The sequence below is a fragment of the Pezoporus occidentalis genome, unplaced genomic scaffold, assembly GCF_034315485.1.
Source record: "Pezoporus occidentalis ecotype Australia unplaced genomic scaffold, CSIRO_AGI_Poc_V1 ctg10, whole genome shotgun sequence".
Classification (NCBI taxonomy): Eukaryota; Metazoa; Chordata; class Aves; order Psittaciformes; family Psittacidae; genus Pezoporus; species Pezoporus occidentalis.
In genome coordinates, this window is record NW_026912779.1 from 11153260 (window position 1) to 11171644 (window position 18385).

The window sequence follows — 18385 nt, forward strand, 5'->3', positions numbered from 1 at the left end:
AGACCCTGCTCTGTCTCTTCCTTTAGGAAGCCTGCTCTACCTTCCCATTAGGTACTTGAAAACATTGTTAAGATACCCCCGATCTTTTTGAGGTTAAGCACTCTCAGCTCTCTCAACCACTCCTGGTCTCTGTGTCATCTTTGTGACCCTTCACTGGACTCACTCCAGTATATGTAGGTCTGCCTTGTACTGAGGAGCTCAGAACGAGGCACAGATGTCTCATCATTGCTGAGTGGAGAGAGGGAGAATTACCTTCCCTAAACCTGCTGATAGTGCTCTGTCTAGTGCAACTTGGGATGCTTTACCATAGGCAGGAGTGCACTGCTGCATCATGGTCAGTTTGTTACCTGCCAGAATCCCAGGTCCCTCTCTGCAGAGGTGCTTTCTTGCTACTAGACCACTTGCCTTTAATGGTGCCTGGAGTTATTTTTGTCCAGGTGCAGGATTTTGCCTTTTCCTGTGTTTCATGCTGTTCAACTCTGGCCAGTTTTCTGCTTAGGATTCCTCTGTTTAGTGTTAGCAAAGATGACCTGGCAAACTTCTTTTGGTGTCTGCAGCTTTAGCAAGGCTGAATTACAAGATTTTAGAGATGTAGCTCAGCTAATGTGAAACTGGACAAAGGAAGCTGAGAAGCAAAATGAAAAAGAACTGACAAGAAAAAGGAAGATAAACAATCACATCCTGGAGCAAGCTTTTAATGTTTAATTTATTTTCTCAAAAATATTACCATAAAAGAGCTAGTTTGCCAGTCAGTATTTGATCAGGCTTGTCTATATCCATGTTTACAGGTAACACAGCAAGAAGCATTCAGTAGTGTACTCCTTTTGATCAAGTTCTTGCAGTTGGCTTTCCTCCTCTGTTTCCATGCAAAAGGAAGTCCTTCTGTAGGGTTTCTCTGTGATTGGTGTTACTTTGGAATAGCTGTTCCTGAAGGAGTCTGTCTGTGGCGCATACTGCAAAATAAGAGTTCCTTCTTCAGGCTTAGCTTAATCTGTTTTGAAAGAGTTCTTTGTTTTTACACAAGAGAAAATGACTGTGTCACCAAAGTTAGCAGGGAGCTTCTGGGGTAGATGGACAGTTCCTGGTAGAAGTATCATTCGGTAAACTGAAACTCTTATTTTCTGTAATTTCTTTTGTTGGCATTACCTGTTTAGCCCACAAGACATGGCCTTTCGCTTCCATTGCAGTTGGTCTGTCCAAAGACTGAGGACAGCAAAAGGATTCCTAGGTTGTCTTATGTATTTCAAACCGAATAAAGTAAGGAACAAATCAACTAAGAACCAAAGAGTGTTTTGAAGAATCAGAATATTTCAGGTTGGAAGGGAATTCAGAAGGTCTTTACTGCAGGTGCCATCTCACAGCCAGTTTGGCTGAGAGGTCAGGCCAAGCTGCTCAGGGCTTTATCTAGTTGGGCCTTGAAAACCTCTAAGGATGGAGCATACCCAGCCCCTCTGGGCAGCCTGCTCCAGTGCTTGATTGTCCTTATGGTGAAAAAGGTTTTCCTCGTGTTCAGTCAGAATGTTTCATTTCAGTTTTAACCTTGTCCACCCACCCTGTGTGTCCCCTGTGTGGAACCTGGCATTGCTGTCTTGAAAACTTTCTCACAGGGTTTAACAGTATTCATGGTAACTGTTTGCTCATGAATGACTACTCCTATTTTGTTTAATTTTAGATAAATCCAGGACAGATCTGGAACAAGTACCTAAGGTATGGTCCCTGTGCATGCTAAGCTTTTATAAGGATTTCTTGCATGTAGTCATGAATATAAAAATGTACTCTCCTCTTTGTAGAAATTTTGTCCAAGCTGATTACTTGAGCTGATTCTCAAGAGGATCTGCAGTGCTCAGAACTTAAAAGACTAAGAACAATCTGCTTTTTCTTTCCCTTTTTTTTGTTTGTTGCTGCTGTTTTCTGTGGTCGTGACTTTTCTCTTTAAGTAGAATACAATTGCCATTATTTTTATCATCTTTAATAGTTAAAACATCAGAGCTGGGAACAATTAGCCACTCTGTGTCCTAGGAGGAAATGAGAAGTGAAGAGCTTGATAGAAGCTTGAATATTGCACAGTGTACAATTTAACATTAAATTTAACTCCTTGAATCCTTGAGCAAAGCCCTGTTGCATATATGCTTGCAGTGTATATGATGTGGGTTTTTTTGTGACAGGTTGACAAAAGATGCAACTCCAGATTCTGTTTCAGGCTGAATAACTTTTTCTATGTACATTAAGAAGTCAGTGTTAGTATGGGTCAGCATTTCTGTGCCAGTCGCGTAGGCTGTTATTTGAGTAGCTGTCACTGCAATGTTTAAAGTCCATGAAACAAGAATGTTTTGAGTGTGGTGTGATGCTATAGTCTATGTTAAACCTTTTAAAATGACACTTCATAAATACGGGGAAAGGGTGCTACTGTCTGCCTGGAAGCTTAGTATTTGTACCAGTTTTGTCAAGTAAAAGTAACATAATCAGGGAGAGTTTCGGATTAATAGTTCTCCAAGATGTGTAATTAATGTTACATGTTACTGACTGTTTTCTATGACAAGCATGTTTGCTGCATTGTGCTAAAGGAGATCAGCTGTTCCCTCTCAGGCAATACTTGGCACACCCTGACAGCTGCCTGGATCCTCACTCTGGTAGAAGCTATAGCCCCAGAAATGAGCAGATCAGCAATAGGATGCGCCTGCTATTGAAAAATTCAGTTTGCTCTGATCCTTTTGGGGATGTACCTGAAGTTTAATGCTGCCTACGCTTTCGCACTCAGGATGTTTAGATCATCTTGGATGCTTGATAGCCTGTGTAATTTTGGAGCTATGCCTACCAGTTCTAGGAAGATAAGACTTTGTCAGATCACACAAGTTTTTAAGGTGTGAAGAAAATTGGTTAGAAGGTCTGGAATGAGTTTGTTTGCGTAGATAAATGAAAGCTTGGTTTTTGACATTAACAAATAAGGTCCCTTTTAGCTTCATGAGATGGGAGGTGTGTTTAACTGGGGAGGAAACTGTAGGGGTGAGGGAGGCGCATTTATTTCTTTTGTTTTTCTGTTTCAGATTTTTATGAAACCAGATTTTGCATTGGAAGATTCCTTAACCTTTAATGCCGTTTTACCATGGTCTCATTTTAGTACTGCTGGTGGAAAAGGAAATCGTGATGCAGCCTCCTCCAGGTTACTCCAAGAAAAGGTACAACTGTCAAACAAAATCCATCGCAGCTGTTAGTTACTACAAAGAAACATTACTGCTGCTCTGCACTGTTTGTTGAAATATCACTGGTGTGGGCTTTATCTTTCATTTTACACCAGGCTGCAGATTGTTAGTAAACAATGCAGGAAGCATCTTGCTGAAGGAGAGCTTTTTTCCCCTGCTGAATAAATCTATCAAATCTGATAAAAAAGAATCTGTATATTACATAATTACTGGCTCTTTGTGGCTACTGGAACTTAGTGAAGCTGGTATATACTGAGAAACTTCAGAGGTATGGAGCTGTTTGTTAGGGAGGAAGAGCAATTCTCTGAGAAGGGAAAGCTAGAGGTTGTACACTGTTTAAGAACATTTCTTTCTCACATCTCAGGAAAAACAGATTCAAGGCACTGTGGTTTTGTGCTGAAAGAAATATTAAATCCTAAGGGTTTTGTATGTCAGGCACTTCCTGTCACTTTTGTCATGTTATCTGCACTGATCCATTTTTGTATTTCACAAAGGACTTGAGTGCATTGGAGAGTGTGAAAACAGAGGAGTATCATATTGGAAACAGAAGTCTTTACTTGATTTTTTTTTGTTTTGTTTTGTTAAGTAGTTACATTATAGAAAAATCCCACAATGAATCATTTTAATCATTTACAAATACCTATAAAATGCTGATAGAAAATCTATGCAATTTTGGAGTGTTTTCTAACTTCAGTTTTCCCTCCTGTGTTATCTACTACAGCTTCTGGGAGCAAGGAGGGGGAAAGAAAAAGAAATAGTAGTGAGGTGCCTTAAGAAATAGTAACAAGAGATCCTCCAGAAGGTGTTTCCACATTTCCAGGAGTTATCCTTTCTGCTCTCCTACCAGGCCTGGAGGAAAGAGGCAGGTTCTGGAGGAGGCTAACTTACCATTTGTTGGGTTGTCCTCCACACCTAAATTTGGAGGAATACTTCTTTGGAGGTTCTTGGGGCAGTTTTACTGTCTGAAGATGAAAAAGCAGTGCCTGGCATATGATTTAACCTCAAAAAGTGCTTGGCAGCAGCAGGATGGACACTCAACATGAACTTAGAGCAGAGGAGACCCAGAGGCCTCTGATGCAGTGGAGTGAAAGTAAGACTTTGAATAGCCATGAGCCATACTGCTTTGGAGAGGTCATAACAAATATAAAGGAGTTCTGTTGCCCCGGAAGCCACATGCCTGACAAATTATTACACTGCTTCATATTACTGAAATAGGCCAAAATTTTTTGTTTTACTTTTTAAAGGCTCTGAACTGCATGAGGTTTACACTTAATCGTGTGTAAATAGGCACCCTGCTGCCATAATTAGCCGTAGCTCCAGGCACTGGTTTTCAACAGGGTTTGGAAAACCCTGCTATCAGCATACATACTTCAGCTATGAGTGCTTTTTGACTGCTGCTGATCTACTTGAACAATTTCTCCCTGACATTCTTCTCTTCCTTACCTCCTTCCATGTCTTGCCCTACATTGGGACTGTAAGCTCTATGAGGCAGGTACTATAATTTTGTTCTGTTTGTTCTCCCTCACTTAGCATAGTGGAGGGACCTGGGGCATCTGGTTGGTATAATCAAATAAATAATCATCATAACCTTTCCTCTGATCTCTGTGTCACAGTCTATCTCAGCTTTTCCTGTGGGCTAGGTGTGTCACAGCTGCTTGGTGGAGGATGTTTTTGATTAAACTTACTACAGAAAAGATGGGTTTGCATATTGAATAAATCCCTGGTGTTCAATACATGCAGGATGAAAATAATTGTGAGAAGGAAACATTCTCCAGCTGATATTCTTTCCATCTCTGGATGGGCCTTTTGAAATTCAGCATGAGGTTTGAATGCTTGGCACCTCTTAGAAACCAGGTCATCTGAGTATTAGCATTCAGATGAGCATCCTAATGCCTCAGTCCTTTGAGTTTGCATATTCAGCATAAGCCAGAACACAGAGCTTTTACAGCTCAAATAATCGGGGCCAACCCAGTATTCTGGTAACTGTTTGACACAGAGATTTTGAATTTTAGCTTATAAACAGGTAGGCATACTCTGTGTCTGGGAATCCCACAGTGCCAGTGCACATGAAATACGCTTAATAGGAGCTCCAGCTGGTTGGCAAAAAACCCCTGCAGCCAGATATATCCTGAGGATCTTTCTACAAAGAAGATGCTACAGCCTTATAAATGAACAGAGCCATTCCATCAAGTGTAGCTGGGCTGCATCTTTAGCAGCTTCAGTGATCCGAAGTACATAGTGTATTTGCATGTGTATGCTGTTCTTATTTGCAAGCCAATATCCAGAGCTGTCTCCTGGTTAATGGCCATATTCTAACAGGGCCAGTGTGCATCCATGTGGTACAAAAGCTTGAGTATTTTAAAATTATTTGCTCTTCTACCTTATAATATTCAAGCAGAGGAGGCATCAAGTCAGCCCTCCCAAAGTGATTTTGAACTCATTTAGAAACAAATGATCAAACCACAGCAGGTAGCTATTTGCTTGCTAATCTGTCAAATGGCTTTAAATTTTATTAGCAGAATTTTCTCATGATATAGTAAGACAAATACCCTGGAAGTGTATTTGCATGGTCATAAACTTGCCAAGTCATGACAGCACTGTTTGTTTTTCCTCTTCCCTCTTCTTTCTAGCTGAGCCATTATCTGGACATTGTGGAAGTCAATATTGCACATCAGATTTCTCTGCGCTCAGAAGCATTTTTTCATGCAATGACCTCTCAGCATGAGTTGCAGGACTACCTCAGGAAAACTTCCCAGGCTGTAAAATTACTTAGAGAGAAAATCGCCCAAATTGATAAAGTAATGTGTGAAGGATCACTTCGAGTTTTAAGACTATCACTCACCAGAAATAACTGTATAAAAGCATACAATAAACTGAAGCTAATGGCTACTGTACACCAAACACAGCCCACGGTACAGTTGCTGCTGTCCACTTCTGAGTTTGTTGGAGCTTTGGACTTAATAGCAACCACACAGGAGGTGTTACAGCAGGAGCTTCAAGGCATTCACAGTTTCCGGTAGGTAATCATCTAGGAAATTACTAAAACACAAGTAGAGCTGTAGTATGTTGAGCACATTGTGTTGGCTGAAAGGGTTTCTTTTGTTTGTTCATTCTTGGAGAGCATAGTACAAAAGGTACAAAATGTAAGTGTGGCATAAGCACTGTGACTAATGCACAGAAATCATTTTGAGGTGGGGGGAGTGAACTTCTAACATCTAAATGCTTTCTTTATACTCCATTCTTGTTTACAGGTGGTTTAGGAGTAGAGCCAGGCACTGGCTGAACAACCTTTCAGGGCTTGTAGCCCACAGCTGAGACATGGCTTCCAAGTGGTAGTCTGCAGTCCTCATGCAGGCAGCACCCCAGAGATACTATGGGCCAGTGTCTTTAGTGACTGACCAAGGCTTGTGATGTTACAGGAATATGCACGGAGCATGTGTCACATAGGTCAGCCTTCAGCCTGTGCTTGTGCTGGAAGAAGCTTTGTCAGGAAAAGCCAGTGCTGAGCTATCAAACCATGGCTGAAAATGTGGTCTGAGGTTGACATCTGGTCAGATGGGATGGTTTCAGCCATGTCTGCTCTTGTAGAGTGCAATCCACATGGCCAGGGGATGCTTCCTTTTGTTTCATCTAGCTGAGAAATCCTGTTCTGTGAGCTGCTGATGTTGGGAAGAAGAGAAACAGTGGGAAGGTGCTGCCTAGGCTGCTGTTGCTACTGCTTTTTATCCGTGTTTGCTAAAGTGATGGGAGTTAGTGAGTCCAAGGTCCTGTGCTGACTGCTTCTGTTAACAGTGGATGCTTAGAGCTCCACTTGGGAGGTGCCACTGCACTGGGCAGGGGTCCCCCTGTGATAGGCAAGAGTTTTAATACAGTGGAATCCTTTTATCTCATTTAAAATAAGCTATCATAACTGTCATACAAAGTTTAAAAGTGGGGTATACAAAGCTGCCACTATGGTATGATGATAGCAGAAGTTGTCTGTTAAATCAGCTCTGAAGCTTGCATCAGCCTGTTCAGGAGCTGTATACTTAGTTTTAGAACTTGATGCTGGTGGTGGTTGCGTTTTGTTTAGGGGTTATGTGGTACCCACAGCTTTGTGGTTCCAAGCTTGCACAATAAAAGCATGGTTGTTGCTCAGTAACTGTAATATGAATGTTCAGAACTGTATACAGTTACTTCTCTTTTTCATCTGTTCTCGTGAGCTCCTTTTCTAACATCCCTTCTAGCTGATTGGGAAAAAGACTCAAATTTTATGTAGAAAAGATCTCAGAAAAAGTATTTTAAATATAACCCCCCCGATATATATATATTTATGAAGAGCTAATATATAAATAGAATGTATAAAATAAATACATAAAAATATTTTTATAAATATCTGAATACACTATAAAAATATAAACATTTTTATAAATATATATACACTATAAACTGTTGGAAGGGAAGTTCTTAGCAGCTCTTAGTCGTTTTCTTTTAGCTTAGATGGTCCATCTTCAGACACCTCAGCGCAGTTTCTTTCCTCTTTACTGTTTCTGCTCTTAACCACTTGATTATGGTGCACAGCTCTCAACTGCGTCACAGTTGTATTTACCTTGATGATAATTAATGTACTTCTCCAACCCCATGACAACATCAGTTAGTTGTGTTTTGCAATCAAGTAACCGATGTGCTTTGTCAGCGGAGTGTGCGGTTCTGCTGTTACTGCGGTTGGTATACATCATGTCCCAAGAATGTGCCAGTATCTTAAAACTGCACTTTGGAAGAGCTGAAAATAGTAATGTGAGCGTGAAGTATCCCTTATTCTTTGGATAGTAATGGTTTAGAAAGGTGAGTCCTATACAACCTAAGTTGTCACCTCCACCAGAGATGCAAGTGCAGTTGAGAAGCCTTGCACAGTTGTTCTCACAGTGGCCTGTGTGTGTAGTGTCTGGAGATATTGTGCAGTGGAGAGATAGAAATCCTGATAAAACTTCCGAGTAGAATGTTGTGTTTCTAAAAATAAATAGTATTTATAAAAAGATCTAAATTGATGGCATACACAAATACTTCAGCTTTTTCTAAGAAACACCAAATGGGTGTTCTTGCTTTGTTCTAAGCAAGAATGCCACAGCTGTCAAGTGAGTTAAATGCCTGATTTATTTTAAGAGGTTAACTTCAGTATCTCATTTTTCAAAATAATTAGTATCTCTTCTCATTCATATACAAGAACTTTTCTATTTTTGTAATTTGTTTCTAATTATAGGAAGAAAGTAAAGCACCTTAATGGTGCTGTGGGATTATAAAATGATGTCTTTAATCTAGGTAATATCCCCAGTGATTTTATGTATCAGTCATAACTGTGACTTTTGCTTGCTACTACTATAAGATAGGATTAAAGTTGTAACCCTTTCACGTTCATCTTTTTAATTTTACCAAATTTTAAATTTACGAATTAATTTTAACAAAAAAAAACCCAACTTGAGAAAACTTAACATGTTCACTAAATTGCAAATGTGTACTGCCAATTTTTACACTGTTCTCTCAGTCCTGGTTGAGTTGTTGGAGTTACAGTGAGTTTTTAGCACAGGTATGCTGGCAAACCACATGTTTATACATTTTTATACAATAAAACACAGATACTTGGAAAAACAGTTCTCATCTGTGTATTTTTAAAGAACTTTTACCCTGCACTCCAAATTTGACATCAGAGGATTGTAGTTATTCAGTCACTGAAAGGACCTGATGTGTGACTGGTACCTCTTAGGCGATAGTCGCCAAAATGTTTCAATGGCCTATGAATTAAGGTTTAACTTGTTCCTGCATCTTCCAGGGTGGAGGGGTATTTTTTTGTTGTGAGGAGCTAGAACATCTTGGGCAAAGTGCTGGGAACTCTTGTTGGATGTTTCCATAACCTGAGGTTTGAGAGGGTAGGTTACGGTGTGCTTCAGTGTATGTAGGCACCGTTACAGAAATAATTTACTGAAGAGAAATTTGTGCTTACCTAAGCAGAAGCCTTTGTGTTGTAGATATTAGTCTTGAAGTAAGTTTTGCAACTCCAGTCATTACACTGCAAATAATAATCTTTAGGGTTTGTTTCTGTTTTGTTTGGTTTGACATATCCATGATGCAACTGGCTTGGATTTCCGAGAGGGCATGTTTGCTTAAATTAGGTATTTGAAATGTGTCCGTTTTGTCTATCCCAGCCAGTTCTTGACCAGCAATTTCCAAAGTGGGCACATCCCTGGTCATCTTAAAGAAATTAATCTGCTTCACTCAGATCCAGCCAGATTCATTCAGTTCAGATTAGTGCTGGGCCATGTGGGCTTCTGCAGGGAGGAGCAACTCTGGCATTGTGCTTCCTCACACCCTAGTGCTGACTTTGCTGTAGGTGGTTTGCAAGGCTGGGTGCTGTCGGTTTTGCATTGGTTCACCAGTGCTCCTACCAGGGAGTCCCAAGAGATTTTTGCTGCTCTGTGCAAGCTAATGGTCCAGCTTACACCAGCACTAAATTAAAGCCAGTGAGCCATGCGTGTTCATCATCCCCATTTTGTGTTCAGGTTTATCTAAAATACCACAGCTCCTGTTAAATCTCATTGCAAAAGTGTCTGTTTCATTTTTTTTTTCCTTTCTTCTTAAAAGAAGCAGACTGATTTTTGCAGATCCTTGGTGCTCGCACTGTCAGTGGAAGTTGGAAAGCATGGCTGAAAGTGTTTGGCATGTCTGAAATTCTCACTTTTAATTTTACTCTGCTAAAAGTTTCTCTAGCTGCACAACTTCTGAAGACTGATCGACATTTCTGATGTGAGAAATTCCCTTGTGGGTCTGTATGACAACAGTCTGCAGAATATGTTTCAAAATCTGCAGTACATGGGAATAGTATTTTTAATTTAGAGTAGCATAAAAATAGGAAATGTGAAAAGTGTTCTGTGTTCTTTGAGAGCCATTGTATCATTTAAAGCTATTACTGTATCTCGGTCATATGAATTAAATCTGTGACCACACTAAAAGCTCGAATGTTTGAAGTGGAAGAACTGATGGGATGAGGAAATGGGCAAGCAAAAGAAGTATTCCTTCTTTTTAACACGTTTCTACTGACAAGCATTGAGTATTCTCAGTTCTGGTTTGCTTCACTGGGAAGAGAGGTAGGCAACACCTTCCAAAAATAAAGCCCTAATTCCAGTTTTTACCCTCCATCAATATTCAAGTCCATATGTTTCACTGCAAGGTGATGGTGCCTCTGACAGATGCATGGTTTCAACTGCTCTAAGAAGTGAAAATTTGAGCCCCCCATTAAGCCAGCACTGATTGCATGGAAATTACCTGCTGGGTGGTTATTTTCTTCAACTGTGAACTAATGATTCATTTTCAGGTTGATTATTTAGCTCGTATCTCCATGGCTGTTTTTCTTAGGCATCTTGGCTCACAGCTTTGTGAACTGGAAAAGCTGATAGATAAAATGATGATTGCAGAGTTTTCGACGTACGCGCGCAATGATTTAAATAGACCCCTAGAGGATGATTGCCAAATTCTAGAAGAGGTATGTCTGTTATCAAAAATAAACTCAGATGAATATGTTTGCATCTTTAACACACTTAATTAGCACTAACTAATGTGCTCAGGTCCCTAGCAGCAACATTATAATTTCATAGGATTTCACTTCTCCCCCTGCCCCCTTTTTTGTACTTGATAAATAATTGTAACCAACCTTGTGGAGCTGCAATCCAGTTCCACTTTATTTTTTAAAAATAATCAGTTCTCTTTTCTCTGATTAAATGTACTCAGTTCTTTGTGAACCTCAGCCTGTAAGTGGAAAAGAACATGGACTCTCATATCTACTTGACTGTAAAATGTCAGCTTTGCAATGAAAGCTGATAGTTGCATGCTGTTCTCATTCTGTCTCCCTATGCATTTATGGGTGCTTATATCAAGCATATGGGTGCCCTGAATGCATGCTTTGTTTGCAGTATATCTATATTCCTCATTCCTCTGAAGATCATAAACTTCTGAAGATGAAGCTGTTGTGATTGCTGTCTAGCCAGGAAAAGATTTTTCTGTATTTTGCCTGTACTATTCTTCAGTAATTGCTAGACCCTGTTAACTGTTAGGTCTTGTCTCATCAATGGGTTTCATAAACCACTTAGATATTCCCATTTCTGCCCTGTAGTTTCTCCCCACCTTTGTGCTGCAGTATGATAGCCTCTCACTTGTGCTGGTGCAGTTGTATTTAGTGCCATTCTTGATTGGGGTAAGGAAACTCACTAATCTCTAGAAATACCCATGTTCTTAAGCACAAGTGGATGAGCACAACTGAGCAACAGGCATGAAAGGGGTTGTGAGGGACTCAGCTGGTATTGCCACAGGGGACTTCGTACAGTTAAATTATGGCATTAGTCTCAAGGCCCTGGACTGATCTAAATACTGTTCACTGGGTGCTTGATAAATGAACTTACTGCTGTGCAATTTCTTAAACTTTTTTTTGTCCTCACCTTGATATTTTTAGTGTGGGTTTTTTTAATTTTTTTTTTCCTTTCTTGCTAGGAGAGACTTGTATCACTGGTATTTGGACTTCTAAAACAAAGAAAGCTGAATTTTTACGAAATATATGGAGATGAAATGATTATTACTGCAAAGAACATAATTAAGCAGGTAAGCCAAACTCTTCCAACATATCTTACAAGCTTGCCTGAACCCCTTACAAATTACTGTTCAAGTAGTTAAAGAACATCTCTGATAAAGTTTTGTGGTGATGGATGGTCTCTCATCTAGAGCAGCTGAACTTGCAGACACTAAGGAATTCCTGAAAAAAGGTCTGTTTGCAGAAAAGACCTTCTGGAAGGAGTAGGCAGCATAAGTACTGCACATCACAGCTTTCTCTGTACAGTTACCATTGTTCTGAATTGACTGGTTTAACTTGGCTTTTTCCTTAAGATTTGTCTTTCCCAAATAGTATAGTTGTTGTCGTAACGCTGTTTCAGAAACACCCGACGAAGAAAAAAAACCCAAAAATCAAAACCACACCAAAAATCCCCCCAAATCGTCTGAAAAACAAAACCTCCAAGTTCTTCGTGTAAATACATAAAAGAGAATTTTAAATCTTGTCAGTTGAAACAATGGATTTCCTAACAGATGCTATGTTAAACATTGCTTGCCTCAGTGTTAGCACAGACCAAGCATAGGCACATGATAAAAGGTTGGAAGAAGAGTCTTGTCCACATTGGTATGGTTATTTGCCATTTAGGATAGTGAATCTGTCTTTTCAAACCAAACTCTTTGTAGATCAGACCAGCTAAAACCAACAAATAAACAAAGTTCAGATGACTTCTGTGGGGGAAAACGCATGGACTAGTTTGGGCAGCGACCTGATGGCTTTTGTTTGCAAACAAAAACTTAGACTGAAATTTGAGCTTATTTCTGGTACTTTTAATTTTACTCATCTTAATTGTTTGTATGTGTATGTGTATGTGAGGATGTTGTGTGTTTTTCTCCCCTAAAGGTATGTGATTATTTCAAGAGTCATGTTCTAATGTGTTACGAGTTACCTCTGATTTGTATCTCAAAGGCTGGGGGATAATCAGGTTGTGGGTTTGCCATCAGATGAAGACACTCTCTTGTTCTCCTAGTACAGTATGGTGTTCACAGCTGTCTTACAAACCAGATTGGGAGCCTAGCTTTTAAAAGTTGGTATTTTCCTTTTTAATTATTATTTTAAGGTTTTTGTTTTAAAACAACAGATTAGCTCTCCCAGTCCACTCCCAGGGTTCTGTTGATCTGGTTGCGGGTGGGCATAGATAACACAGGCCCACACTGCCAGAGTTGTGACAGAATTAGAAGACAGTGATGTGTGTGGCTGCACCACCACTTCTTGTAAAGGACTTGGTGATGATGCAAGTACTTTCTCACTTGACTCCAATACAGTTTAAATTGAGTTAAGCACTTCTGTACCTTGTTCTCTCCCTGCCTGAAATCAGTAGAATGCTGGGCCAGGTCATTGCCCTCCTCCCTGAAAGATCAGCAGAGGGTGTGAGTGAACGCTGTTTTCTAGTCATGCTCTATTACTGTAAGCCTGAAAAAACAAAGGCATACAGATGTGTTCTGGGCCTCCATGTAAGGATTAACACCAAAGAAAAAATACACATGAATTAATAACACCAGGATAAAACTGTTCATCTGCCAGATTCCACTGGCTTTTCACTTGCTTGGATCAGCAGTCATAAGGAGACTTTTTTTTTCCCCCTTTAAATTCTTTGTTTAGTTGCACAATGGGTAGGTTTTCCTGCTCATTCTCAGCCATAAAGTGCTTTTCCTGTTCTACTGGGAACATTTGTCTTTATGTTGGATTTTTCAGGTGTCATCGTTGCTCATTAAATAGACAAAGTTTAATTAACCTGCAGTGTAAGTTTGTATTGAATAGGGAGAATAGGATCAGAGTACTTTTGTGTGGTTTGTACAACACGTGTTGTGGCCTATTGTCTTAACTCTTAAGTATGTATTTCTTTAATAAGGAAGCTGTTTCCTTCCCATGTCTCAAATGTGCTTCCTGTTCAAATGCATTGCTTCACTGGCTCTTGTTAGTAATTTAGTAGCTCTTTAAGGCCAGAGAGGTGAAAGAGCAGAGGTTTGTAAGCACCATACACACTGCATAGTTCAAAACCAAAGTGTGTTTTTAAGAAGCTTCTCTACTGACCACCGTTATTCAAAACACATGTAGAATCCATGAAGTTTGAGGTGGCAGCCCCCAGTCACCATTTGGATTGTACATACTCACTTAAATGCAAGATGAGTTCAAATGCTACTGATTCATTTGATCAGGTTATTTACTGATTGGCATTTGGAAGAAAACACCTAATTCAGTCTGAATGGAGGTGATTTGTACCTAGGGCTTGCAAGTAATGTGAAAAGGGGTAGTGAAATTGCTGTAAAACAGTAGACGTGTTTGGAATGAAAATTGATTGTGCTGGAGACCTGATGAAACTGGCCAGTTTTGTGTGCAGTTGAAGAGCAAGTGTCCTTTGAGGAAAGGCCACAGCGTAGCAATAAAGATGTGGAGCAATCTAGAGACGGAGGCAGGCGGTGAAGAGGCCAGACAGACAGCAAATACCATGTCTGCTAGGAGAGCAGTTGAAACTGGGGCTGCCTTAACATTTGAAAGCACAGGACTGTAGATGTGTGTTTCCACGCTTCCCTGGTGCTGTTGTAGGTTAGTTATAAATTCCTGTATTTAAAGCCGAAAAGGAAGTCAGCCAACATGTTCCAAAGTCAGTCACTTTGGAAGGAGGAAGAATATGTCTTGCACCTGACCTGGGAGACGGTTTTGAAACAGTGCTTAGCATCCGTGTTCAGCAAAGCAGGTACCTTTGAGATGGAGCCATTGTGCCCTTCAGAGCTTTAATACGCAGTTGGGAACATTTTGATCATCTGTATTTTGCAAATAGATATTTTTGGGGTTGGTTTGGGGGTGGTTCTTATGGGGGTTTTGTTGTTTTTAGAGAAATGAGTTGTTAAATGATACAAATACATCTTTATTATTTTACTTTTGTGTGTTATTGAACTCAGCAGTGGTTAGAAAGAAGCTAAGATCTTTTTTTGTTTTGTTTTTTCCCCCTTTAATTTTGACAGTGTGTGGTTAATACAGTATCGCAGATAGAAGAAATAGATACAGAAGTGGTTGTTAAGTAAGTATACAGCCAAATCCGTTTTTTTGGTGGTGGTGGGTGGGGATAGGAGATGGATGTTGTTTAGCATAGGTAAACTTAACATTATGATTTATGGTTAAATGTCTCTGTAAGGATTATCCTTCTCTTTCACTTTCAGCCTCTGCTTCTGTTTGCTTCTGTGGGAATATTGTCTGTTCCCCTTCTCATTCAGATTCTAATGTGACCCTAAACATACCTTTAAAATAAATACTAGAATTCAGAGCATCTCATTGTATGAAGCATAAACTGTTGTATTTAGGCATGTATCTCTTAACTACTTGAAAGCATTTCCTATCGTCATAACTTGGGATTTTGTACTAAAATGTGTCAGTAGTTTCACTACATCCTACATAAGTGGGGTGTCATCCAGAGAGGAGACCAGGCAAATTCAGCCCTAGAACTGGTCCAGCAGGAACCTCACAAAGCCCAACAAAGGCAAATGCCAAGTTCTTGGCATCTTGTGTCTTGGGAGAGGAGCAACCCTTTGCAAGAGGAGAGGGCGGAGCTGGCTGGCTTCAGAGCAGCTTTGCAGGGCATGACCTGGTGGAGAACTATTTGACCATGGACCAGCAGCATGTCCTTGCAGCCACAACCTGGGCCATGTTTGCATAGCCTGTGGGTCAAGGAACAAGAAAGGCATTGAGATCCAGCAGAGGCCACTGGGTTGATTGAGGCTGAAGCATGGAGTGTAGAAGGAGCAGCCAAGGGAGCTGAGTTCCCCTCCAGCCTGAAGAGGGGAAAACTCGGGGCAGAACTGCCCACAGCTACCCCATGGGAGGGTTATAGCAGAGCTGTAGACAGAGCCGGGCTCCTCCCAGAGGTGTGCAGGGGAAGGAAAAGTGGCGATGAGCACATGAAATATGAGAAATGCTACTTGAATCTTAGGAAAAATGTGATCCCTATAAGGATGGTCAAGCACTGGAGCAGGGGGGCAGAGAATCTGTGGGATCTCTCTTCTGGGACATAGTCAGGCCTTTGGCTAGGCATGGCCCGGAGTCTGGTTGGGCATGCATTGAGCAGAGTTTGGACAAGGCATCTCCAGAGGTCCCAGCTCCAGAGGCCCCTGCAGCTACTGTTTTGCTGGAGCTCTGCAATTCATTTTGCTGAGCAAAGGGTTACCCCAAGGTAATAAAAACAGACCAGCTGATAAAGCAAAGTGAGTAGCAGAACCTCCATGGGATTCATACCCGATTGGGAAAAGACTGGACCCAGGGTCATTTTTAAACATTGGATATTTGCTCACCGTTCTCCAATGTTTACTGTTCTGCTGTTGGGTTCTAACTGTGTATTACAGGATTTAACTTTTGTTCTCAATGACTTTTTTGCCCTCTGCTACAAACAGCTGACTTGCACTTTAATAGCAGAAGTGGTCTCATTGCAGTGCAACAGAATGGGCTTAATAACACAGCTTTTGCAACACTTACAAAGTATTTTCTTCCTTTTTTTCTCATTTTCCTCACATGATTTGTGAGAATGTTATTAACCCCCTCCCTTGTTGGTAACACATGCCTATCCTAGGGAAAAGAACGTTATTCTCTGGAAAAAAATGAATGATGAATGTGAGGCTTTCACTGTGTTAGTGTGATCTATTTTTATATATCTCCTTTTCCATTCTGCTTGCATACATTGTGTTGATAGTGACTGTTCAGGTGATGTCTGTTGTTCTGCCAGATAAAAGTCTACACGGTTTTCCTTGTATTTACAGTATATTTTCTATGTGCCAGTAAGCATCATGGCCAGTCGGCATTTCTGCTTTACTGAATACTGCTCTTTTTTTAGGCTTGCAGACCAGATGAGAATGATGAATTTTCCTCAGTGGTTTGATTTACTGAAGAATATTTTTTCTAAGTTTACCATCTTCCTCAAGAGAATAAAGGTAAGACATTCATTTACCAAGAGCTTCACATAGTTCAGACATGAAACGAAATGAAGCTACTTCTCATTCAAAGTCTTAAGATGTTGGTTTTGCTTGTGGAGTTTCAAACTTTTGATTGAAAGAAGGATATGTGAATATCAGCATTCAGGACAAAAATGATTAGCGCTAACAAAGAGAGCAGTGGGAAGGAGATAATACCTCTTATTGCATGATTACATCCATTTCAGGCTGCTAGGGATTAGGACAGAACTTTTGTATGTGTTAGATTGCTCCAAATGAGGTTTCTTTCACCATTCTCAGAAACATCTGATACAGGTTACGGTCTTAGACAGATGGGTCTGCCTCTGAATGCTAATTACAGAACAGAAAATAAAGCCAGGGTTTAGTGTAGTTTTGTAGGTAAAAAAAAATTTTCTGGCACAAGCCCATGGCACAGAGTTTTGGGGTTTGTTTTGTAATAAATGTCATATTTCTTTCTAGGCAACATTAAGTACTATCCGTAGCGTGGTTTTCTTGGTTCTAGACAAGAACCAAAAAAACAGAGACCTGGAGGACACCTTACAAAAGAACTCTAAGGACAGTACAGTAGACACAGAAGTGGCTTACCTGACTCATGAAGGCATGTTCATAAGCGATGCGTTCAGCGAAGGGGACCTTCCGCCTGTAGCAGCTGACACTACCTCTCAAAGAAACGCTTCTCCAAACAGTGAGCCGTGTAGCAGCGATTCAGTTTCTGAACCAGAATGCACTACTGATTCCTCATCCAGCAAAGAGCAAACCTCGTCTTCAGTTACGGCAGGGGCAGTAGAGATGATGTGAGTAAAAGCACAATTTTATGACATGTCAGAAACAAGGTGTTACGTGCAGGCAGTTGTTTCTAGTGATACAGTAGAAAAATTAGCTTGAGGAAGTGCACTTTTCTAGGTAAGCACAGTGGCTCTCCACCATCACCCCTAAAGATTGCCATCAGACTGCACGGTCCCCGAGTCACCTTTGTTTCATTTATTTGCCTTATTTTCACTTCTGTGTGTATTAGTATGGGACTGATTATGTCACTTCTTAAGAAAAGGACCCCTCTCCATCTGCTCTGCTGGGGAGCCCGCTTCTGTAGAGAGCAGAAGAGATGCAAGCCTAGCCTACAATGAAAGACATGGTTTGTCATGCCTTTAACAGGCAGAAGCATCTTCGCTGAGGCTATTTTTTCTCTGGGTTGTTTTTTTTGTATGCTGGCTTTATGGAACAAATATAAATTCCATAAAGCCATCTAAGTGAATAAATAGATAAATTCTAGAGAATTTATTGCTCTTCATTGTCACTGTTTAACGATGGTTAAATAAATCCATCTCGTTTGTTACCTGCTGAAAGATGGAAGGTGGCAAGTGGCCTGCTTCCTGTAGCTGATTGGTACTCAAGTGTCTACACTTGTGTGTTGTAGGCAATTGTCAGCTTTTAAAGAAACCTTCTCCTTCAAAATGCTGCTGAAGGAGATAGATCTAAAATAAATATGTAAATAAAAATTCAAGCTTCTGTTTGTCGAAACATCTGTCGTATGCTGGAAGAGAAATGCAGTGTGGAGTTTAGGGCTATAGTGAGGAGCTGGGAAGGAGGAAGGGGTTGGATCTGAACTGGTCTGGAGCACT

General features: G+C 40.4%; 1 protein-coding gene across 7 annotated transcripts in view; it reads left to right on the plus strand.

Moving 5' to 3' along the window:
* The window catches only part of VPS54 (VPS54 subunit of GARP complex), a 51958-nt gene that overhangs the window by 14256 nt on the left and 19317 nt on the right, over window positions 1–18385 (plus strand). For 4 of the 7 annotated variants that reach the window (XM_062611877.1, XM_062611875.1, XM_062611865.1 and 1 more), the window contains 8 exons: window positions 1673–1707; window positions 3045–3176; window positions 5831–6216; window positions 10587–10713; window positions 11715–11822; window positions 14793–14848; window positions 16649–16745; window positions 17226–17560. In XM_062611877.1, coding sequence (XP_062467861.1) covers window positions 1673–1707; window positions 3045–3176; window positions 5831–6216; window positions 10587–10713; window positions 11715–11822; window positions 14793–14848; window positions 16649–16745; window positions 17226–17560 — 1276 coding nt within the window. The remainder of the gene's footprint in view (window positions 1–1672; window positions 1708–3044; window positions 3177–5830; window positions 6217–10586; window positions 10714–11714; window positions 11823–14792; window positions 14849–16648; window positions 16746–17225; window positions 17561–18385) is intronic. The other 3 variants (XM_062611887.1, XM_062611895.1, XM_062611904.1) reach the window with 1 other exon arrangement.